At 39.0% G+C, this 24,270-nt stretch overlaps 1 protein-coding gene across 1 annotated transcript in view; it reads right to left on the bottom strand.

Annotated features, from left to right (window-relative positions):
• Window positions 1–22,681, bottom strand: part of BDP1 (B double prime 1, subunit of RNA polymerase III transcription initiation factor IIIB) — a 91,375-nt gene extending 68,694 nt beyond the window's left edge. Inside the window, exons 1-8 of the mRNA XM_036847106.1 lie at window positions 22,617–22,681; window positions 18,517–19,066; window positions 15,993–16,269; window positions 13,922–14,031; window positions 12,319–12,378; window positions 10,402–10,530; window positions 8,938–9,071; window positions 7,859–7,953 (exon numbers count right to left, since the gene is read on the bottom strand). Coding sequence (XP_036703001.1) covers window positions 7,859–7,953; window positions 8,938–9,071; window positions 10,402–10,530; window positions 12,319–12,378; window positions 13,922–14,031; window positions 15,993–16,269; window positions 18,517–18,728 — 1,017 coding nt within the window. The 5' untranslated portion in view covers window positions 18,729–19,066; window positions 22,617–22,681. The remainder of the gene's footprint in view (window positions 1–7,858; window positions 7,954–8,937; window positions 9,072–10,401; window positions 10,531–12,318; window positions 12,379–13,921; window positions 14,032–15,992; window positions 16,270–18,516; window positions 19,067–22,616) is intronic.
• Between the last annotated feature and the right edge of the window lie 1,589 nt (window positions 22,682–24,270).

The raw sequence follows: 24,270 nt of genomic DNA, 5'->3' as shown, positions 1-24,270 counted from the left end.
ACAAACACACCCTGCAGGAGGGAATGATCAGCCAATCTCTCCCTTCTACAGATCAGTGGTCTAAAAGCTTTTATTAAAAATACAAAAATCGTTTTATTGAAAAAAAAGAGAGAAAAATAACACAAAATAAAGAACCTCTTCACGGCCCCCTTCTTCCTTCCAAAAGAAACTACCCACTAACCTGACTTTATTTTTTTTTATTAATTAATTAATTTATTTATTTATTTATTTATTGGCTGTGTTGGGTCTTTGTTGCTGCACGCAGGCTTTCTCTAGTTGCAGCGAGCAGGGGCTACTCTTCGCTGGGGTGCACAGGCTTCTCCTTGCGGTGGCTTCTCTTGTTGAGGAGCACAGGCTCTAGGTGCTCCAGCTTCAGTAGTTGCGGCATGTGGGCTCAGTAGTTGTGGCTCGCGGGCTCTAGAGCGCAGGCTCAGTAGTTGTGGCGCACAGGCTTACTTGCTCCACGGCATGTGGGATCTTCCTGGACCAGGGATCGAACCTGTGTCCCCTGCATTGGCAGGTGGATTCTTAACCACTGCGCCACCAGGGAAGTCCTAACCTGACTTTAAAGCAATCACTTTCTTACATTTCCTCACTGTTTATCATCCAAGTGTGCATCCTTAGCTCTATAGTTTAGCCTTTCCTATTTTTTTAAAACTTCATGTGACTAACATCTTTCAATCTACAGATTATCCCTCTATTCCATTCTTTATTTTTCTTCATAAAACTTATTACCAAGTAATATAGAAGTTTTCAAGGAAGATCATCTTTCTCCCTTAAAAGATCATATTATTCTTTAAACATTTCCTCAAAAGTTAACAAAAGTCAGGTCCACATGTAACAAAAGTCACATAAAAAGTGACAGACTACAATCACTAAATTAAACATCCTGAGAGAAATACCAGTAGGCTTTAGGCATTATTCAATTCTAAAACATTGCTACAACATATTTTACTTAATTCAGAATATAATCCAGAATAATTTAAAACTTTTTTGAAGAATGTATTGATGTTAGTCATTTTTTTTTTCTGGCCACCCCACACAGCTTGTGAGATCTTAGTTCCCGGACCAGGGATCAAATCCAGGCCCTAGCAGTGAAAGCGCAGAGTTCTAACCACTGGACCACCAGGGAATTCCCTGATATTAGTCATTGAATTCATAGGCAGGAACCATTGTAGGCCAAATTCCACGATTATAAAATAAATCCCATAATTTCCATCCCTGGCCCTGACAAAAACTGGTAACGAGCTTGTTCCACATATCCAAGCCAAAATAAATAACTTTAACACCAAACAAAATAAGTGCATCAACTATTTTCAAGCACTGGACAATAGGCAGAGCAAGACTACAATCCCACAATCCCAGAGAGAAGGGAAACACAAAAGATGTACCAACGTTCACCCTGGCTGTCTGCCTGGGCTAAATTTCCTAACCAATGAAAGAGACAAAGGCCAAACAGAGCACAGACATCCTACTGAGCTGCGGAAGTAGATAATCTTTAGGGGCAGGGTTCTACAGAGAAGACAGCTATTTAAAGAGGAGTCTCACAAGCCTGGTAGAAGTATCCCATAGGCTGTTGGTCTGGGTTCCATATGCCCAGAGCATAAGCTCTAGTGGAGAACAGCTACTACAGGGATGGGAGCAAAAAGAAGATGCTAGAGGTCACGTAACATAGTGAGATGACAGGGTTCTTCCCACATGAATGGAAAGATTTTGTTAACATCCAAACATTCACCTCAGACACCAGAACAACCACCACTTAGAGACAGGGATCACACCCTAGAGCAGCCTTTCTCAATTGAGGTTCTAGCATGAGAATTAAGCCCTAATGTCCTAAGGGATATACTACATGTAATGAATCACCTTCTTTCCTGTACACCTAGAATGGTGTAATATGACCATCCTTAGAAAAAATTAGAAAACAGTAACACAAATTATTTTCTGTAGTTCAGATGAGAAACCTAGAGTAAGGACCAGTCTTAATAAAGCCTAAAACCAAGCCTTGGGAAGAATAAGGAGAGTTGGCAATATATTAACCGCCTTCTAGAACTAAACACTCTTTAAAGGAAAAAAATATAAAATAAAAACAAACATAATCCAGACACTGTGCAACATATCCACAATGTCCAGCATGCAACTGAAAAAAAAAAAAAAATCCACAAGACATGAGAAAAGACAGGAAAATGTGATGCACAGTCAAGGAAATAAAAAGAGTCAACAGAAACAGATCCCAATATGACCCAGATGTTGAAGTTAGCAGATGAGAAAGTTAAAGCACCTGTTATATGTTCAAGGATTTAAAGGAAAATATGGAATGAACAGATACAGAAATCTTAGCAGAGGAATGGAAACTAAGAAAAATAACCAAGGTGAAATCACAGAAATGAAAGGTATAATATCAGAAATGAAACATTCACTGAATGGCCTTAACAGCAGACTGAAGATAGCAGAAGACAGGATCAGTGAACTTATAAACATGATACCAGAAACTAACCAAACTGAAATAAAGAAAAAAGACTGGGAAAAAAAATGGACAGAGCTTTAGTAATCTGTAGTACAATGTCATGCAAACTAACACAGGTAAGCGGAGTACCAGAAGTAGGGAACAAAGCAGAAAAAACATTTTTAAAAAACAACTCTTGGGCAAATCATAAACAAACTGCTGAACACCAAAGTTAAAGAAAAAATCTTGAAAGCAGTCATAGAAAAGCAATTCATATATGTGTATAACTGAATCACTCTGCTGTACAGCAGAAATTAACACAACATTGCAAATCAACTATACTTGAATAAAATAAATTTAAAAAAAAGAAAACCTTAAAAACAGAAAAGAAAAGCAATTCATGACATGAATGACATGAGTGATGGCTGAATTTTCATCAGAAACACTGGAGGCCAGTGGACAGTGGAATGACATTTTAAAAGCACTGAAAGGAAAAACTATCCAACCAGACTTGTATACCTAGCAAAAATGAGACTAAAAAAAAACCTTTCAGAAAAATGAAAGCTGAAAGAATTTTTCAACAGCAGATAGGGCATTCAGAACTACAAGGAGTGAAAAGCGTCAGAAATGGTAAACATGTGGCTAAATATTAAAGACTACAGTTGACTCTTGAACAACCTAACTTTGAACTGTGTGGGTCCACTTAAATACGTGAATTTTTTTCAATAGTAAATACTACAGTACTACACAATCCGAGTTTGGCTGAATCCATGGATACATAACTGCAGATACAGAGGAATCGCAGATATGAAAGGCCAACTGTAAGTTATACTCAGATTTTTGACTGCAAGGAGGATCGACACTCCTAACCCCTGCATTATTCACGGGTTAACTGTAGTTTCTTTAATCTACTAAATTTCTGTTAAAAACAAAAGACTCTCTAAGCTAAAATAAGTTCATGTGTAGTGGGGTTTATAAGTAGAAGTAAAACATGTAATAGAATGAAGGATGGAAGGTAAACAGAATTCTTCTTCTAAGAGGATATTATATAAAGGGTAAAAAGGTACAATAGAAATAAAATATAATACTAAAAAAATTTGATTAACCCCAAATAAAGCAGGAAAAGATGAGTAAAAAACAGATGGAATGAATGGGAAATAGTGAGATGGTAGACTTAAACACAGCCATATCAATTATCACATTAAACATAAATGAACTAAGCTATTAACAGAAATGTAAAACAGACATTTTGTTTTATTTTTATCAGGGGCAACATAAGAATACAAAGAACATTTCCTGTAGATACAATGAACCTATCTACAAAACAGAAACAGACTCATAGACATAGAGAACAGACTTGTGGTTGCCTGGGGGTTGGAGGGTGGGGAGAGGGATGGACTAGGAGTCTGGGGTGGTAGATGCAAACTATTACATTTAGAATGAATAAACAACAAGGTCCTACTGTATAGCACAGGGATCTATATTCAATATCCTGTGATAATAAACCATAATGGAAAAGAATATAAAAAAAGAATGTCTCTATGTGTATAACTGAGTCACGGCTGTACAGCAAAGATTGGCACAGCATTGTAAATCAACTATACTTCAATTTAAAAAATAAATAAATAAAAATAAATGATCTGTGCCAAAAAAAAAAAAAAGAAAAGAAAAGGAAAGGAAAAAAAATGGATCAATCTAAAGAGAGAAACACAAATCTGCAATTGTGGTTAGACGTGTCAACTCTTCTCTCAGTAACTGACAGAACTAGATGACCCCACACCCAACAACTGCAGAACACACATTCATTTCAAGTGCACACTGACCAAGGTGAGAGTATGATAGGCTTTTTTTTTTTTTTTGGCCATGCAGTGCGTCACGTGGGATCTTATAACCCAACCAGGGATCGAACCCACACCCCCTGCAGTGGAAGTGCAGAATCTTAACCACTGGACTGCCAGAGAAGTCCCACAAGTATGATAGGTTTTAAAATAAATCTCAACAAATTTCAAAAAGATTGAAATCTTACAGATTATGTCCTTTGACATTCAGAATGTCAAAGAAAACAATAACAGTAAGATATTTAGAAATGTCCCAATGTTGGAAATTAAACACACTTCTAAACAATTGACATGTCAAGGAAGAAATCACAAGGGAAGGACTTCCCTGGTGGCTCAGTGGTTAAGAATCCACCTGCCAATGCAGGGGATACGGGTTCAAGCCCTGGTCTGGGAAGATCCCACATGCCGTGGAGCAACTAAGCCTGTGTGCCACAACTACTGAGCCCACGTGTCTGGAGCCCGTGCCCTGCAACAAGAGAAGCCACCGCAATGAGAAGCAGGCGCACCGCAACAAAGAGTAGCCCCTGCTCACCACAACTCGAGAAAGCCCACACGCAGCAACGAAGACCCAATGAAGCCAAAAATAAGTAAATAAATAAATAAAAATTAAAAAAAAAAAAGAAATCATAAGGGCAACTAGAAAATATTTTTAACTGAATGATAATGAAAACACTGTATCAATATTATGGGATACATCTATAGCTTAGATGAAAATGTATAGCTTTAAATGTCTACATTAAAAAAGAAGGGTTTAAAATCTATGTTCTAAGTTTTCATCTAAGGAAGCTAGAAAAGAACAGAGAAAATTAAACCCAAAGTAAATACAGGCATACCTTGAGGATATTGCAGGTTCAGTTCCAGACCACTGCAATAAAGCGAATATCGCAATAAAGTAAGTCACACAGGTTTTTTTTTTTTTTTTGGTTTCCCAGTGCACACAAGAGTTATGTTTACATTATAGTGAAGTAGTCTATTAAGTGTACAGTAGCATTATGTCTAAAAAAAACAATGTACATACTTAATTAAAAAATACTTTATTGTTAAAAAATGCTAACCATCATCTGACAATGCAGATGGTTTGCCACAAACCTTCAATTTGTAAAAAAAAAAAACGCAGTATCTGTGACATGCAATAAAACGAGGTATGCCTGAAGAAGGAAAGAAATGCTAAAGAGTTTTTTAAAAACCAATGAAAACACACAAACAACTGAAAACTTAACATAGCTAAAAGTTGGCTCATTAAAAGAGTTTTGGAAGTCAAAAACCTTTAGCAAAACAAGGAAAAAAAAAGAGAAAGAAAAATCATTAATCAGTGAGATATATCACTATAAATCCTACAAACGTTAAAATGGTAAGTGAATAGTATGAATTTTTATGCCTATAAATTCAACAACTTAGCATCTAAAGTGACACAAGAAGAAACTGAAACTATAAATACCCCTATATGTATTAAAGAAATTGCATTTACAATCAAAACCTTTCCTCCAAAGGAAACCATAGGCCCAGATGGTTTCACTGGTAAATTCTATCAAACATTAAAAGCAGGAATAATACTAATCTTAAACAAATTTTCTCAGATAACAAGAGGGAACACTTTCCAACTCATTTTCTATGACCACCATAACCTTGGTACCAAAAACACAAAGACACTAAAAGAAAATTATGAACCAATACTCTCATGAACAAAGATGCAAAAAGTCCTCAAGAAAATATAACAAAAATCAGCAACATATAAAAAGAAGAATACAGTATGACTAATTGGGATTTATCACAGGAATACAAGGTTGGTTCAAAATTTGAAAATCAAGGACTTCCCTGGTGGTGCAGTGGTTAAGAATCCGCCTGCCAATGCAGGGGACATGGGTTCGAGCCCTGGTCCGGGAAGATCCCAAATGCCGCGGAGCAACTAAGCCCGTGAGCCACAACTACTGAGCCCACGTTCCACAACTACTTAAGCCCACACGCCTAGAGCCCGTGCTCCACAACAAGAGAAGCCACCACAATGAGAAGCCTGTGCACCACAACAAAGAGTAGCCCCCACTCACCGCAACTAGAGAAAGCCCGCGCACAGCAACAAAGACCCAACACAGCCAAAAATAAAATGCATAAAATAAATAAATTTTTTTTAAAAAAATTGAAAATTGATGTAATTCACTAGTCCATTTTTACTTTTCTATACTTTGCCCAAAGACCTGCTGGGACCACCCTAAACTTTTAATGGAAGAGTCTAAACTGCTTCTAAAAGAAACAGTCTACTGACAAACTTATCGTTAGTCACATCTGAGGGCTCCCCTATACGATCAACTTCTAGCCTTCACAGAACTTTAACATTCTGTTCTCCTTATATCAGAGATCAACATTTGAAAAGGAACATAATGAATATAAAAAATGCCTCATCTTTTGTAGAAATAGAATGACTATTACACTGTACACTGGTTCCCAGTAAATCAGTCCATGCCTAGTCTAGTTCAAGAAAAAAAAAAAAATCTTTCTTAATGGTCCCTTTAATTAATGAAAGAAAAAGCCCATGGTTGGATAAAAATCTCACTATGAATTAGAAATGCACTAGAGCAACATGGTGTGCACTCAAATGCACTCCAACCCAGGAAACTTGTAATGAAATTTCTCAGCAAAAGGAACTATAAGATAGAGAAAGATCATTCTTTTAGGCATATTAAAGCACTAATTGATTAACATCATTGCTGTTGTTAATAGTATCACTGGAAAAAAAAAAAAATAGTATCACTGGTTGCCCCCAAAGTTAAGGTGGCCTAGGAAAGCAATGGTTAGACCAGATATTGAGAACTATATAACTCAGCATGTTCTCTTCCTAGGAAATTCAGAGATATATTTTGTGTTCAAAATCTACCCTTAACCCAAAAGTTCTGGTACATTTATCTCCCCTTTTCATTACCTAACTCTTCTTTTATCTTAGTTTCACTGGCTTTATTGGTACTCCCTCAAATCCATTTTAGAAGTAGGAAGATATAAATAAGAAAATATAATACTGAGGTTAAAGAGATTGTACTCATTTTATTTTATTATTTTTTAAAATTTATTTATTTATTTGTTTCTTTTATTTTTGGTTGTGTTGGGTCTTCGTTGCTGCATGCAGGTTTTCTCTAGTTGTGGTGAGCAGGGGCTACTCTTCGTTGCGGTGCACGGGCTTCTCATTGCAGTGGCTTCTCTTGCTGCGAAGCACAGGCTCTAGGCATGCAGGCTTCAGTAGTTGAGGCACGTGGGCTCAGTAGTTGTGGCTTGCGGGCTCTAGAGCGCAGGCTCAGTAGTTGTGGCACACGGGCTTACTTGCTCCGCGGCATGTGGGATCTTCCCAGGCCAGGGCTTGAACCCGTGTCCCTTGCATTGGCAGGCGGATTCTTAACCACTGCGCCACCAGGGAAGCCCTGTACTCATTTTAGAATTGAGAAATACTACATTACTTTTTGAGCTATAAAGAAGGACAGATGTACCAAAAACACAGTAGTGAAAAAGGATGGACTGATATTTCAACCAAAGGTTAAAAAAATAGTAATTTTTAGTCTCTTTTCGATCAACAAACATAATGGGTTTACTTTACCTTAATTTCTATCCTTGCTCTGTGAGGAAAAAGCTGTCCAATCATAGAAAAGTCAGTTCCTACCATGCTGATGGCCAAAAAAAACATATCTGTTTCTGTAAAAGTAAAAGATTTAGAAAGACTGAGAATAATCTTCTAAATATTTCAGAGGAAAAAAATCTTACCTTAGTATATATTTTGAGTTAAAAATAAATTTGACAGTACTTAAGTTTTTTATTAAAGTCCAGTAAATCTTTTATCATAGAAATATTTCTACATACACGTACATAGACATATCTCAATTTTACTGCAAGGAACCTCATGGATCTATAAACACCTCCTTTAAACTTTTATACAGAAACATGGTTTAAGAAATTTGCATGTTCAAACCAAAGCAGCTGGAATTTCTAAAAGACATTCTGCCTATCTGGTCTCAAGTGCCTTGATGAAAACTGTCAGTCATAACCAGTATAATACTGCTGCTACGTAAGCAACTAAGACGTTCTAAGTAGTATGTGAAAGAAAGTAGCTAGAAAAATACACAAGAAACTGCTAATAGAAGTAACCTCAAGAGAACAGGATTGGGGAAGTCAAAGAAGGGAATCTTTCTTTTCATTCTGTATTATTCTGTTGTGTCTGATTTTTTTCCCAAAACAAACTGTATTATTTTTATAATAAAAGTAAGTACTAAGCAACAGCTTGCAATAGGTAATGTATACTTCTCTGTGTACTTTTTATCATTAAAGACTGTATTACACAATAGTGAGGTAGAACATTATTAGGAGCATTAAAAATATTGTTCATTTTTCATTAAAATGGTATTTGTTGTACAGGGATTTGACAAAGAAGAATATTCCAGCCAAAATGACCATAATGCTAACTCCTCAAAAGATTTCTAAGATAAAGTCAGAGATATAGTTCCATCGTGGGGGGGCAGGGGAAAGGTGCCAATAAAATTAGCTAGAGAGAAAAATTTGCTAGTTCACATTTTTTTTTTTTTTTTTAACTTAGGAGAGACCTGGTTTAATTCAGAAACCGAGAAAATAATTCACCTTATTTCCAATAAATAATCTACACAACTTAAAATGAAAATCAGTTACCTTTATTTGACCATGGTTTAGAGTAATAGTTTTTCCTAAAGCTGGAGTATGTAGTTGTAGAACCACGCTCAAATATGGGGTCATTTTCCTCAACAACACAGGGGCCTTTCGTCCTTAAAACTTCTACAGTTAAACTGAAAAACAAGTAAGGAAACAAATAGTAAGTGAGATTTTAATAGCTATATTTTGAAATTTACCATGGCAAAGTCATATCAAAAGTATAATATACATTTGAAGTATGCATATTTTCCAAGAATCTGCAGATTTTCACTCTAGGAAGCAAAAATAAATGTCAACTTTTTTTCAAAATCCTTAACAGCAATATAAAATTTACAAAATATCTTTGGGCCGCCTAAATAATTGTTTTTTACTGACTTCTGCATGTCCCCTATATTTAATATATATTATCTTATCATGCAATACCCAACAGGGGATATTGCAAAATATAAGCATTTTATATTTACATTTTATATTCCTGCACACAAAGCAGTTAAATATGCTTTTAAGAATTTAATTACCAATAAAATCATCATCACCAAATAGTGGAAACAATATGCAAAAACAATTATCATTAATAGTATTACATTTACATTTATCATAGAATTTACATACTATAAAACAATTCATTACTAATAAAACTGTCAGAAGACTTTCCATCCCTCTTTTTTATTTCCTTACTAATTTAATTTCTTTTTTTATTTTTTAAAATATTTATTTATTTGGCTGCACCAGGTCTTAGTTGCAGCACACGGGATCTTCGTACCCTCGAGCGGGATCTTTAGTTGCGGCACGCAGGAATCTTTTAGTTGCGGCATGCAGGATCTAGTTCCCTGACCAGGGATCGAACCCGGGCCCCCTGCATTGGGAGCACGGAGTCTTAATCACTGGTCCACCAGGGAAGTCTCTTATCTTCTTTTTTTAAAAAACACACATTGGAAAGACAACTAAATTCCACAATGCCAAATTCGAGAAATTTAATGTTGTAACTAAGAAATTAAGCCAGAAAGTCAATTAAAAATCATAAAATATGTTAAACCTATGTTTCATTGTATTTTCAATAGTTAACACCACACACCAGAATATGGTATTAGTTAATAATACATAGCTTGAATATTGACATCAAGGCTGAGTCAATCTTCGAAATATATTCTCAGTGGAGGACAGCATGTGATTAGTTCAATAGCTCATCTCAATTACCAGTAAAATTAGTAAAACAATGGTAGTAGGTTAGTGGGTGGCAGGTCAGCAGTACCACCTTCTCATATAAAGGACAGCATTATAAAAATTTCTAAAACTTATAAATGAATGTAATCCATCTTCCTATTTATAACATCCATTATGCAAATATAAACATTAGAGTCTAAGTGACAGTGACAAATACAGAAACTCAATGTCTCTCATTAGACAAAGCTCGTTTGTTCTCATAAAACCACAATCTATCTCCCTCTCTCTTTTTTAACTTACCTTTCTTCATCCAAAATAATAGAACCATCTTCTGCCACTTTTACTCGAGGAACCAGCAATGGCCCATCATCCATCTCCTCTTGTATTTCTTCATTATCTTCACCATCAGGAGTACTCTTACCTTCTTGCCTACCAAATGTAAAGGTAGGTTAATTCATACAGCTATGAGAAATATTCCCTGAACATTATGAACTTCTAAAACAAATTACTGCACTTTCAACCTTCTAGCTGTTTCCCACTTTCCCTATAACCTAATTGAAAATACTATGTGTTGTTAAGGCCATGGTTATAAGATTTTCTCAAATTTTATCTAGTAGCATATAATAGGAGTCTTTATTAAAGAGAAATAAAGAGAAATAAATGTTCATCTTTTCTATCTCAATAGAGTATAAGAATAAACCATCCAGATATTATGGAATTAACAAAAATAACCCTTACAGCATTAGTTTCCAGATCATGTTATTACCTCTTCAGAACAACCCTTGGGGGTTAGTTTTTCACGCCCATTTGAAACTTGGAGAAGATAAATTACTTTTGCTCTAGATTACACAACAATAAGAACAGACCAAGAAGCCAAACACAGTTTTCCAAATAATGACTCCAAATTCCATATACTTTCCATTCAATTACATTATCTCCTTAAGGTCTTATTGAAAGAAACATAACCTATAAATCTGTAAAAACATAACCTATTTCTGAAGCTTGTGAGTTCTGCTTTAAAACAATGTGGATTCTAAGAAAGAGTAATCATTACAGGGAATTCCCTGGCAGTCCAGTGGTTAGGACTTGGCGCTTTCACTGCCGTGGCCTGGGTTTAATCCCTGATTGGGGAACTAAGATCCGGAAAGCCACATGGTGTGGCAAAAAAAAAAAAAAAAAAAAGTAATCATTACTTAATGATTGTTACTTGAAGTAACAACCAGAAAATCCCAATGTTTCTGCTAATTTTCCACAATTCCCTACCTTGAATTACAAGTCTACAATAACTTCCTAGGAGGTCTCTTGGAGGGATTTCTTAGGAATAAACTAATATATGACAGTGAAGGCTTGTACACAAAAAGAGACTCTCTAACTGGCATCAAAACTATACCTACTGAAGGACAGTGTATACAAAATGCTTTAAAAAAAAAAAAGGGGGCTTCCCTGGTGGCGCAGTGGTTGAGAATCTGCCTGCTAATGCAGGGGACACGGGTTCGAGCCCTGGTCTGGGAGGATCCCACATGCTGCTGGACAACTAGGCCCGTGAGCCACAACTACTGAGCCTGCGCGTCTGGAGCCTGTGCTCCGTAACAAGAGAGGCCGCGATAGTGAGAGGCCCGCGCACCGCGATGAAGAGCAGCCCCCGCTTGCCGCAACTAGAGGAAGCCCTCACACAGAAACGAAGACCCAACACAGCCCAAAAAATAAATAAATAAATAATTAAAGGTGCTAATAATTTTAAAAAAAGAAAAGAAAAGGAAGGGGAAAGGAGAAAGGAAAGAAAAGGAAATAGAAAAAAAACTATGTTTGCTTGGATAGACATAGACTAGAACTAGAAAGATACGTTAAAAATGTGGTAACATTTGTGGCCTGCAGGAAGACGGACTAGACGGCAGAAAAACAAAGTTGGAAAACTTTTCTCAGTACACGTTTGTTCCTTTTGAATTTTGTACCATGTGAATATTATCATTCTGAAACAAAACCCTTTTTAATTCTAAAAGCTTTCATTTAAAGTCATAACTCTATTTATACATGTAATACACAAGGAGTGTGAGGCTTTCATGTTGACTTAAATCAAGCAGTAACTTTTATTCTTGTGATTCCATTTAAAAATTCCTATCACATGTAATTTAACTAAAACAGGAGGCATCATTTTATTTCATTTTTCAAAAAAATTTACCCATAACAGAATATATTCAAAACAGATGAGATGCTTACTCTCTTGTCTGGACTGGTGTCAGTGATTTTTCAGTTTTCTTTTCTTGCTCCAGTGAAGAACTATTAAACACAAGTCAAAACATACCTTTTAATAAATAAGCAATTTACATTTTGTCAATTCTATCTGAGGAAGAAGCAAATAATTTTAACTTGCAATTTTTTTTTATGATATACCATAACACTACCATTAATGATGGTGTGGTCCAACACTCCATTTTTCAGTCAAAGACTTTTGTCATCAATATAAACAATTTGTTAGGCCCTAAGTAGGGAACACTCTTCCCTCTAATTCCTCAGTGAAGGCATGAAACAACCTAAGTGGCTTGTTTCCAAGTCCTAGATGTCAAACAACTCAAAACCTAGGTTTCTGGCTCTTCTCTTAACTAAGCCAAAGACGTACTGAGCCTGAAAAAGACTACACTGAAAATATGCCATTACTCCTACATTCACCTGCTACACCATCAACAACACAGTGAGGAGATTTATTATAAACTCTCTGCCTCCCCAGGCTAACTTTGATTAAAGAAGCTTTGTTCTTGGAAGATTTGTTAATCAAATGCCACTGTATTTAATGAGGAGGTAGGATATAAAAATTAGATCACCCCTGGCTTCCCTGGTGGCGCAGTGGTTGAGAGTCTGCCTGCTAATGCAGGGGACACGGGTTCGAGCCCTGGTCTGGGAAGATCCCACATGCCGCGGAGCAACTAGGCCCGTGAGCCACAACTACTGAGCCTGCGCGTCTGGAGCCTGTGCTCCGCAACAAGAGAGGCCGCGATAGTGAGAGGCCCGCGCACCGCGATGAAGAGTGGCCCCCACTTGCCGCAACTAGAGAAAGCCCTAGCACAGAAACAAAGACCTAACATAGCAATCAATCAATCAATCAATCAATAAATAAATAAATCTTCAAAAAAAAAAATTAGATCACCCCTTTAGATCACCTTATAGTATGTAAGAAATGTAAATGGCAAACTTGATTAGAGAAAAGTTGTTTAGTTGGTTTTACTACATCTCGGTAATATAACAAAAGAAATTTTTTTTTAATCTCAGAGGTAAAGGGCATCTTTACCATCCCAAGAAAAGTTACTTGAAATAGCACTAATTTGTTTTTTTTGTTTTTTGGCTGTGTTGCGTCTTCATCACTGCGTGCGGGCTTTCTCTAGTTGCGGCAAGCGGGGGCTACTCTTTGTTGCAGTGCGCGGGCTTCTCACTGCAGTGGCTTCTCTTGTTGCGGAGCACAGGCTCTAGGCACACGGGCTTCAGTAGTTGCGGCTCACGGGCTCTGAGGCGCAGGCTCACAGGCTCTGGGGTGCAGGCTCGTTTGTGGCACATGGGCTTAGTTGCTCTGCGGCATGTGGGATCTTCCTGGACCAGGGATCGAACCCGTGTCCCCTGCATTGGCAGGCGGATTCTTAACCACTGAGCCACCAGGGAAGTCCAAAATACCACTAATTTTTGTTATAAAATTCTTACCCAAAAAAACATCATATGTGCTATAAATTTTGTCAACATGTTGTTGGAAAACATGAGACTGTACTCTAAAAGTGATACTTACTTAAATCACTATATACTCAAAGAAAGTAAAATAGAAATAAAGTTTACTTACGTCATTGGATTGTTATCTGGCAGGTAATATATGAAGTCTCTCATAGTCATTTTGGAACGATCTGGTGGCCTCTGACTTTCATTTACAGCATATTTGTGTTTCCATTGCTTCTAGATACACAAACACACAGAGATACTTTTATTTTATAAATACATTATTTATATATTTTATAAATATATAAATTTTACTTTATTTTATAAATATATAAATTTTAGGGGAATTCCCTGGCAGTCCAAAAAAATAAAAATAAATTTAAAAAAATTTTAAAAACGAAGAATTTTAGATGTATATATTTAAGTATACAGCCTATTGTTGCATTCATTGCAAATGCTTGAACATTATTCCTATCACAATTATGCCTAATTTGAGGAAAAATTTTATAAACTGAATATTAAAAAGTTGTAGCACATAAAGGGATTTTAAAACACTAAAGTGACTGGGACTTGGGACTTCCCTGGCGGTCCAGTCGTTAGGACTCCAGGCTTCCACTGCAGGGGGCCGGGGTTCAATCCCTGGTCAGGTAACTAAGATCCCGCGTGCCATGTGGCACAGCCAAAAAATAATAAATAAATAAATAAAGTGACTGGGACTACATAAAAGCTCAATGTATAAAATCATGCTTACTGATGCTGACTAACTACAATAGTGTACTGAAAATTTATACATAGCTTTTATTTGCCCTGTAGTGAACTGGAATTCTGCATATTTTATAAAATTCTTGAAGCAAATGTTTAATTTTTAATTCCCCCAAATAAATCTAATTAAGCAGATTCTATAAAACAGAGAACATTTTTAGAGGCTTAGATTTTAGAAGATATGAATTCAAATCCCATATCCTCCACTGATGTTGGATACAAAGCAAATAACCTCTCTGAGCTTATTTCCTCCTCCTCCTGTGTAAATAGTGATAGCCACTTCACACAGTTGAGATATTTAAATGAGATAATGAATATAAAGCACCAAGGGGGAATTCCCTGGCAGTCCAGTGCTTAGGACTCCATGCTTTACTGCCAAGGGCGTGGGTTCAATCCCTGGTCAAGAAACTAAGATCCTGCAAGCTGTGTGGCACGGCCAAAAAAAAAAAGCGCCAAGATAAGTGCCTTCGGGCTTCCCTGGTGGCGCAGTGGTTGAGAGTCTGCCTGCCAATGCAGGGGACACAGGTTCGAGCCCTGGTCTGGGAAGATCCCACATGCTGCGGAGCAACTAGGCCCGTGAGCCACAACTACTGAGCCTGCGCATCTGGAGCCTGTGCTCCGTAACAAGAGAGGCCGCGACAGTGAGAGGCCCGCGCACCGCGATGAAGAGTGGCCCCTGCTTGCCGCAGCTAGAGAAAGCCCTCGCACAGAAACGAAGACCCAACACAGCCAAAAATAAATAAATTAATTAATTTTTAAAAAAAAAGATAAGTGCCTTCCTCTTAGTTAAAAAAAGGGGGGCATTCTATAAATTAATAATAAGAGCTGACATTTGTCGGGCTCTTACTATTTGCTAGACACTAGTCTAAATTTGTCAATTTAGAAAACATCACCAATTCATTTTGTTCAACTACACTTGTCTTAATTCAAATGAATATAACTCGCGTCAACTGGACATTTTCACGAAAAATCTCACTGAAGGTTTAGTTTATAAATACATCTGTACGTGTATCTGTATACGTGTGTGCACACATGTAAAACTTCTATTTGTGGCCTCCGCCAAAAACAATGAAATATAGATGAAAAAAATATGCAAAAATTAATATCGTGGAAAAAATAGCTTATTAACTCTATGGTGCTTCTCAATCGTTCTGTTAACAAAAGGGGATATTGTGGGACTTCCCTGGCAGTCCAGTGGTTAAGACTCTGCGCTTCCACTGCAGGGGGCACGGGTCCAATCCCTGGTTGGGAAAGATCTGGGCAGCAAAAAACAAACAAACAAACAAAAGGGGATATTCTATTAACATGAGGGCTGTTACTTGGTTTTGTTTTCCTCATCAAAATGCTACAGATGCTTGTTCTTCCTCCAAATGATGCCTAACATAAAAACAGAAATCTAGCAGGCAACAATCAGAATTCTGATTTTTCTACCATACCTTCTCTTTCCTCAATTCTTCTTTTAACATTTCTCTCAGTTTCTGGGCTTTATATATCCGGTATCTGTCTGAGCACGGCTGTTTCTCTTTTGTTGGAACAGGGTTTGGCTGTGGAGCTTCTTGATTAACTGTAGATAAAGGATGAGGTTCTGAAGGAACACTGACACTAGGTTTAACCAGACTAAAAGTACTTGATACTCGCTTTCTTCTCTGTGAAACGGTAGAGGAAGATTTACTGGATTCTTCAACATCCTTCCCACCATCAGTCTTTTCATCACTGTTGAAATTTAAAAAGAAAAAAAAAAAAGGGCACCATGGATCTTCTTTTAAATATTTGAGGCTTAACAACTAGTCTGACAAAAATCCAGAAGAGCAAAATCTCATTAGTAATAATCAATGACTTAAACAGTGGTTGCAATAAAATTTTTGTTCAGTACATATTTTTAACAGATATGGAATTCTAATGAAGACTGATGATCCTTTTCAAACTTCAAATCCCTAAGAACATTATAGCACATAGTTTTATGCTCATGCTAGGTACCTCAAAAAACAAACAAAAAACCTAAGTTACAAAACAAAGCTTAATTTGCCTAATTTGAATTACTCGATAACTGAGAGGTTTTTTTTCTTTTGATAGCTCTAAAAAAATTTTTTTAATTGAAATATAGTTGATTTACAATATTATATTAGTTTCTGGTGTACAGCATAGTGATTCAGTATTTTTACAGACTGTACACCATTAAATGAGAGTTGTTTTATAAAATTAAGTTTATAATCCACATTGACACTTCCTAAAGTGATCTAAATTTTTGGCATTTTATTTTAATTATCAACTTGAGATCAGTTAAACCAAACAAAATATCAAACCTCTGAAATATTTGTATTGCAGTATTTGAAGACATTCATTTAGCTACATTAATCAAACCAAATTCTGTTTGAGGCAAAAATCATTTATCTTTTGTCAGGTATAACTCTACTTATTCAGCTATCAAAATAAACTCTTCACTCAAAAAAAGTACTCAGTCACTTCAAATTACATATCCAAATTCAGATTGGATATAAATATTTCAGGAATGGCCTGAAAGCAAATTAAGAGGGTATAAGTCAAGAATTAAAAGCAGTCTACTTTTTTCATATGTTATGATTAGTTGTATATAAAAGTGAAAAAATGCCTAAACCTATAGAATAATTTTTCCAAAAAGTATCCAATTTAAATTTTTATCTCAGCCCTTATAATGTGATACATGTGCCATTTGCATTTCACCCAATCAAGATGAATGCATAAGGACAGAACATATACCCTATGGATTTTTACAATTAGCAAAGACCCACCAAAAAAAAAAGGAAACACATGATAAAAAACCAAGTATAGTCCCTAAATGTCAAGTCTAAGAAAGCAATATCCTTGAGCTTAAATGTCTCAAGACTACAGAATAAGTAATTTACTAAATTATCAATAATCATACATTCACATGTAGTTAACAGGATCTCTGTGAACTTTATTAATTTAACAGTAACTGGTATTTCTATTCCACTGTTGGGAGAAATTCTGAAACAAATTCATGTAAGAAACTTGGAAATTACTAAGCATCATTAAGCTATCAAAATAATACTCTATACTCAGCACCAGCTGAGGTCAACAGAAGCCAAGCCAAAAGAGAAAAGAATAAAATTGTCACCTTCCTGTCACAGTATAAATTTATACCATCTCACTGTTATTTAATAGGGTTGGTTTTCACTGGTTTCCTCACATTTATAGTATAAAAACAGAGGCCATTATTAGCTCAACATGTCTTAACTTTAACTACTTTGCTCCATCACCTTTAAACACCTAAAGGTAGGCAACTATTCTGTCATGTCCTATGCAAGACAGTTTATATCAGTTATTTCTAATCTCCACAATAACTCTCCGAAGCAAGAGTTACATTATCCCCATTTTGCAGATGAGTACATTCTGCCTGGGCAAAGTCCATAAATTGTTAACTTAAGAAGAAGAATCCTGAATCTAAATGTGGTACATGACACATGCTTTTCTGTTCAGAAAACATGGTCACCATAGTTAAAGAGGCACACCCTCAAATCAAAATAAGTAACCAGACTTCCTTTCCATTGACATAAATCAGCAGAATCAAAGTAACACTGCATTTCTTTTAAAAATAAATGTTTTCAAGATTTAAAAAAAGACAACTTACTCCCGTAAAGTACTCCAAAAGAATGAAAACTGCAGTTTTTATTGAATAGTACCACGTGTGGATTTTCTTGGACCGCTAGACCTGGATTCCTCCCACCACCACTTGAAGACATGGTCCCCTCCCCGAGAATCTACACGCTGTAACAAAATCCACACTTGCCACACCGTAGTTAGAGGGACCAACTACAGTTGGCAGTGTGTTCTTCGGCCTCAACTGTCAGGCTTAGTACAAGCGAGGGGGTACTTCTACGGTAAAGTTTCTTTGCTCAGCTTCCAGGTGACACGCCCGGAGAGGCGGGGCAGATGAAAATGCTCCCCTCTGCAAGTGCTTACCTGCTCTTGGGAGTCTTTTCTCTGGGCTCCGCTTCCCCGCAGTCCACTGGAGGCACATCTGTGGATTCCGCTGGCTTCGGGACAGAGGCCGCTGCAGGCTCCGGCGGCCTGGGAGCCTCTCGTTCACGCTGTGGATTGGGGGCGGTGGAGCCCCTGGCGCCTGCTCCAGGCCTGACATTGGGCTTCACACTAAGGCGTGCCCTGCGGAACATGGCGGAGCCAGGGGGCCCGGGGAGGCGACCCCACGGCCGCTCTCAACCCCGAGCCCCGGCCGCTGCCCAGAGAGGGCTTTAGGAACTACGCCTTTCCCACAAAGCCACACCACCAGCCCAGCGGGCAGCTACCGCAGTTTCACGCCCCCGCCGCCGCCTCCGATCTCCCGCCGCCGCCTCTTCTTCATGACCCTGCTACACTAAAGCTAAGTTTCCCCCGGTACCTTATTCCCCCGCCCTCAGAGGGCGCCGGAACTGATTGCGTCATCATCCAGCGCCGCGGAATGACGCACAGCACCGGAGCCATGGTAACCGTCAAGTTATGGAGCCTGGGTTACCTGCGAACCGGAAATTGAGACGCCAGACGGTGTACTCTTACCTCTCCAGGGCTCCTCAGGATTTGTTCAAAAGAGCGGAAGGAGGTAGTCAGTCCTTCAGCCCAAACTTTTACAGGAACTATTAAAATCCCTGGCCGTAGGACTTCCCTGGCTGTCCAGTGGTTAAGACTCCGCGCGTCCGCTGGGGGTGGTGCGGACTCCATCCCTGGTTGGGAACTAAGATCCCGCAAGCTGCGCGGCGAGGCGGGGTGGGGGTGGGGGGGAGAATGCTGGCAAAACCAAAAAACAAAAACAAATTGCTGGCTTTTTTTTTTTTTAAGAGGGTCCTGTAGAACACTGCCTGTTCATCAGCACATCCCTAAGGCTTAAAAATTCTAAAATGAGAGGCTTCCCTGGTGGCGCAGTGGTTAAGAATCTGCCTGCCAATGCAAGGGACATGGGTTCGAGCCCTGAGCCCTGGAGGGGGAAGATCCCCGTGCGCCACAACTACTGAGCCTGAGTTCTAGAGCCTGGGAGCCACAACTACTGAGCCCACGTGCCACAACTACTGAAGCCCGCGCACCTAGAGCCCGTGCTCCGCAACAAGAGAAGCCACGACAATGAGAAGCCCTCGCACCACAACGAAGAGTAGCCACCGCTCACCGCAACTCGAGAAAGCCCAAGCACAGCAACGAAGACCCAACACAGCCATAAATAAATAAATAAATTTATTTTTTTTTTAATTCTAAAATGAGTAGAACATAGATTAGAAATTAAAGTGTGAAGAAAGTGAGAATAGTTAACTCCTAGAAAGGGAACTGCGTTTCTGGGAAACACAACGTGGGAAAAAAGAACATTCACTGTATATCCTTGTTTAGTTTTTAATGTGAATGTAATACCTGTTCAAAAATTATTATAGTTAATGGGAATTCCCTGGTGGTCCAGTGGTTAGGACTCCGCACTTTCACTGCTGAGGGCATGGGTTCCATCCCTGATCAGGGAACTAAGGTCCCGCAAGCCCCGCGGCACAGCCAAAAGTTTAAAAAGAAGAAAAAAAGGAAAAAATTATGGTTAAAACTTTGTAAAAATTTTTTGTAAAAATAAAATACAGTGTGTGTGTGTGTGAATTAAAAAAAAAAAAAAAAACTTTGTAAAAATTTTTAAAAGTCTGTTATTAGGCTCATTTGGGGAGAAACATGGAACTTTTAAAAAATATTTATTTTTTAAAAATTTATTTTGGTGCACCGGGTCTTAGTTGCTGCGCTTGGGATCGTCATTGTGGCATGCAGGATCTTAACTGGTGCCATGCATGCAGCATCTAGTTCCCTGACCAGGGATCGAACCCCGGGCCCCCTGCAGTGGGCGCTCAGAGTCTTACCCACTGGAGCACCAGGCTAGTCCCAAAACTTTGTGAATTAACGTGAGCATTCTTAATCTGCTTCAGGAGGGAGCAACAGAGCAATAAGCAAGACATTCTGTGTGGGAAAGGAAAATTCAACAAATGAACAAGATAATTTAAGAATTATTAAATGCCATGAAAGAAATTTAGAGGGTAATATGACAGAGGTTAATGGGAGGCTGGCTTACTTTATGTAGGGTGGTTAGGGAAGTCCTCTATGATGAGAGGGAAAATGTCCAGAGATGAGGCTGACACTAGAGATTATGGGCCAGTGTTTGAACCAGTAATACAATTCCCCTGATTCATGGAAAACAAAGGGCTGACTTCCTTCTTGGAAGGAGAAGAAAATTCTACAAGAACATCCTGCTACAATGACAAAATGTCAAAGAAATAAAATCCCGAACTGATTGAAGAGATTGCTAGGTCATCCAGAAGGAGAAAGAAGAGAGACAAGTGTTTTTAAGAGTAGGAAAGCAAGGCTGAAAGTACAGAGAGAAAAGATTCTTTCAAGACTGGGAAGGAAATGGAGGTCTGTGGGCTCCCTCCAGTACTCTGGAGAGGGAATAGGACCTCAAACACACCTAAGGAAGCCCAAGGAGTTGAGAAAAATAACCCCTGCTGCAGATATCTCAGGAATCTTGGAGCTACTGCCAGAACCATACAGCTTTAAACAACATATTCCAGTATAGACTGAAGACATAAGGCCTTTCCCCAAACTCTCTGTTTCACCTAAGAGTCTATGGTACTCCCACAATTCTGCAGGTAAAGAAGTAAATAATGACTAGGATTTAATTTCCCATTTGTAAAGGGATGGGAACAGAGTCAGATTCAATTTTACTATTTAACATAAAATCATAAGCTATTTGTTACACATCCCAAGTTTGTACAGTCTTTTTTTTGAATTTTTGAATTTTATTTTATTTACTTTTTTATACAGCAGGTTCTTATTAGTCATCAATTTTATACACATCAGTGTATACATGTCAATCCCAATCGCCCAATTCATCATTTTAAAATAATTCTGAGACTCAAGTTTTGATCGTGGCTCAGCTCACGGCTAGCTGTGTGACCTTGGGCGGTCACATAATTCCTCCTAGTTTGTACAGTCTTAACGGCATCATAGTAATTTTAAAATTCTCCAGTTTTCTCTGGCAAACACACCCAACATTTCTTGTATACATGGGATACATCATGTGTATCCCTACAACTCAAAAACTATATTTTCAGTTGCAAAGAAAAAGCTCAATTAGACTCTTAAGACCACACACAGAAACAACTCTACTTAAGTTCAATCCCAAACTCCTTCCCTCCCTTCCTCTTTAGATGGTCTCTTTATAAAGAGCCTGGCCAGAAAGTCAATCTTTTCCCCTGCTCAAGTTACTGCAGAAGAGGTCCCTAAGTGGAGACACCTGGCCTGTAAGCAGTATTGAGGAGGAGGGGTGGGATGTAGGGAGAGTGATAAGCACGAAAGGCTCTCTGAGGTTGAAAGAATGATGACAAGTATAGCTAATATGTTGAGTGCTATCCTGTGCTGGGCACTTACTACTTCACATATATTAACTTGATTAATGAAGGAGGTACAATTACCTCCCCATTTTACTAATAAGGAAGCTTTAATGCAATGAAGTGACATTCCCAAGTTCACATAACTACTCATTGGGAGAGCTGGGCTTTCAACCCAGACATTCCATCTCCAGAACCCTCAGGTAATTTTTATGAGATGAAATAAAAATTGTTGAAGCTTGGTCTTATATACTTGGAGGTCCATTATAGTATTTTCTATACTTTTGTATATGTTTGAAATCTTCCAAATTAAAAACTTTAAAAAAAAAAAGGGTTATTTCAGGGTGTCCAGACTAACTCTACACATTTCTCAGTTTGTAATAATTAACAGAATAGATGAAGAAAATAAGTATCAAGCATCTTTACACATCTGTTTCTAGCAATGGCAGATGCTCCATAGCTTTTACATAGGTTTAAGGTTATTCTGGGCTATTCTGAATTCGTGGTAAGACTTCATTCCCTAGCATTCTCTCCCCATCACACAACCCAGGCACAGAGCCACAGAACTCCTAAAGTACTGTCGAGTGACAAGGGCACTGGGATCAAACGGGAAATGAACAGACTTTGAAGTCCGTTTTAAATTTGAATCTTATTTCTACCCGTCCCTACCTATTAGGTCAGCGCTTCTGGTCTCAGAGTCTCGGCCGCCTGTTTCATAAAATGAGAACAATGAAGTCTACCTTGCAGGCTTGGTGCGTGAATAAAGAAGGAAAATATGAAGGGCCAACACTGGCTTTCAAAGAGTTAACCCTCAATCTGTTCTGTCCCCTTACTCCCCTTCCCGCCTCTGCAACGGGATGAAAAAAAGCAACGTTCCTTTTCGAAAAGTTAGATATTGTAGCGTTTAACGTCGTTATCAAAAAAAAAGAGGCTGGTTAAGTCCAAGTGACCGGTACACAGAGGGAAAATCCACACACGTCTATGCCTCGCTCAGACACAGAGCCTGCTTTCTCGACTCTGGCAAAATTGCACGGCCGAAAGGCGCCGGGGTCGGATGACTAACCCCGGAGCCGCGGCTCCTCGGCCCTAGTCGGGCACCGCCCCGCCCTCCCGGCCACGCACGCGCAGTCACTCGCCGGCCTCGCCGTCTGCTGTTGTCTGGCCTCGTTGGGCTGGGCCGTCCACCGAGCACAGGCGTATCCCTGCTGAGGGTCCGCGCGGGCTTAGGCTTCCAGATCGACGGGTGGGGACGGCCGCTGAGCGTGCGAGCAAGTCGTTGCTTTTCCGAGTCGCTCTTTTCCAGGCTCGGTCCGGTGGTCAGCATGGCCCGTGAGTATACGGACGGGTAGGGGAAGCGGCGGGGAGCGTCCGGCGAGCAAGTCGAGTTCCAAGGCGCGGCGGGCGGGCAGGCGGAGGCCAGCTGGTGAAACCCCTTCCGTCCGGCGCGGTGGTGACCCGGTTTTTAGTCAGCAGAGGGAGAGGGACGGTTGGCTCCGGTCCGGCCTGAAAGGTCGGGCAGGTGCCTGCCCCTCGGGTGCGAGTTTACACGGTAAGGAGCACCTCCCCGGTGGTGAGGTGTGTGGAGCCCCGGGAGGGATCCTGGTCTGGAGGTGGTTTATAGCTGGTACTTAATACTCAAGGTCGTGAGGCCTAACGAGGACAGGGAGCTGTAAGTCTCCTCTCTAGTTCTTTTGTTTGGCCCTCGAAGGTAATGTTTTACAGGCATCTGTAATGCTCGCTTAACAGTTGAATTATGGTGGGCCAACGTGTGCGAGGTGTAATCTGTGGTGTATCTTTCTCTCTCCACCCACACCTCTCAAAAGCCAGAACTTATTTTGGAATACTGGCCCACAGAGGCAGACGATTGGAACGCCTCTTTTAAGAAATCTGGTGTTTATAGCCAGTGAACATCTTAACTGGTATCATAAAACTGTCAGGAACTTCAGTGTTTACCTTTAAGCGTCCTCCTTGTCGTCAGATCCCCGGAACACCATTCAGTGCAGTACTCTGCTGGCTTATCTCTTAAAAAGCAAACTTCAGATGCATTTAAATAAGACCCTTAGAATGGAATTATTAATTTTGGAGATGGAAAAATAACATCACTATTTCTCTTTGTAGGCGGAAATCAACGAGAACTTGCCCGCCAGAAAAACATGAAGAAATCCCAGGAAATTAGTAAGGGAAAAAGAAAAGAGGATAGCTTGAGTGCCTCTCAGAGGAAACAGAGGTGAGTTATACTAAAGGAATTCTCAAGTCGCAGAAGTTTTCATTTTGGAGAATGGAAAGCAGTTTTTAAATCCTTAGTAGAGCTAGGCCTGCAGGA

Source organism: Balaenoptera musculus, chromosome 3 (assembly GCF_009873245.2).
Source record: "Balaenoptera musculus isolate JJ_BM4_2016_0621 chromosome 3, mBalMus1.pri.v3, whole genome shotgun sequence".
Taxonomy (NCBI): domain Eukaryota; kingdom Metazoa; phylum Chordata; class Mammalia; order Artiodactyla; family Balaenopteridae; genus Balaenoptera; species Balaenoptera musculus.
This window is presented reverse-complemented; position numbering and strand designations above follow the sequence as displayed.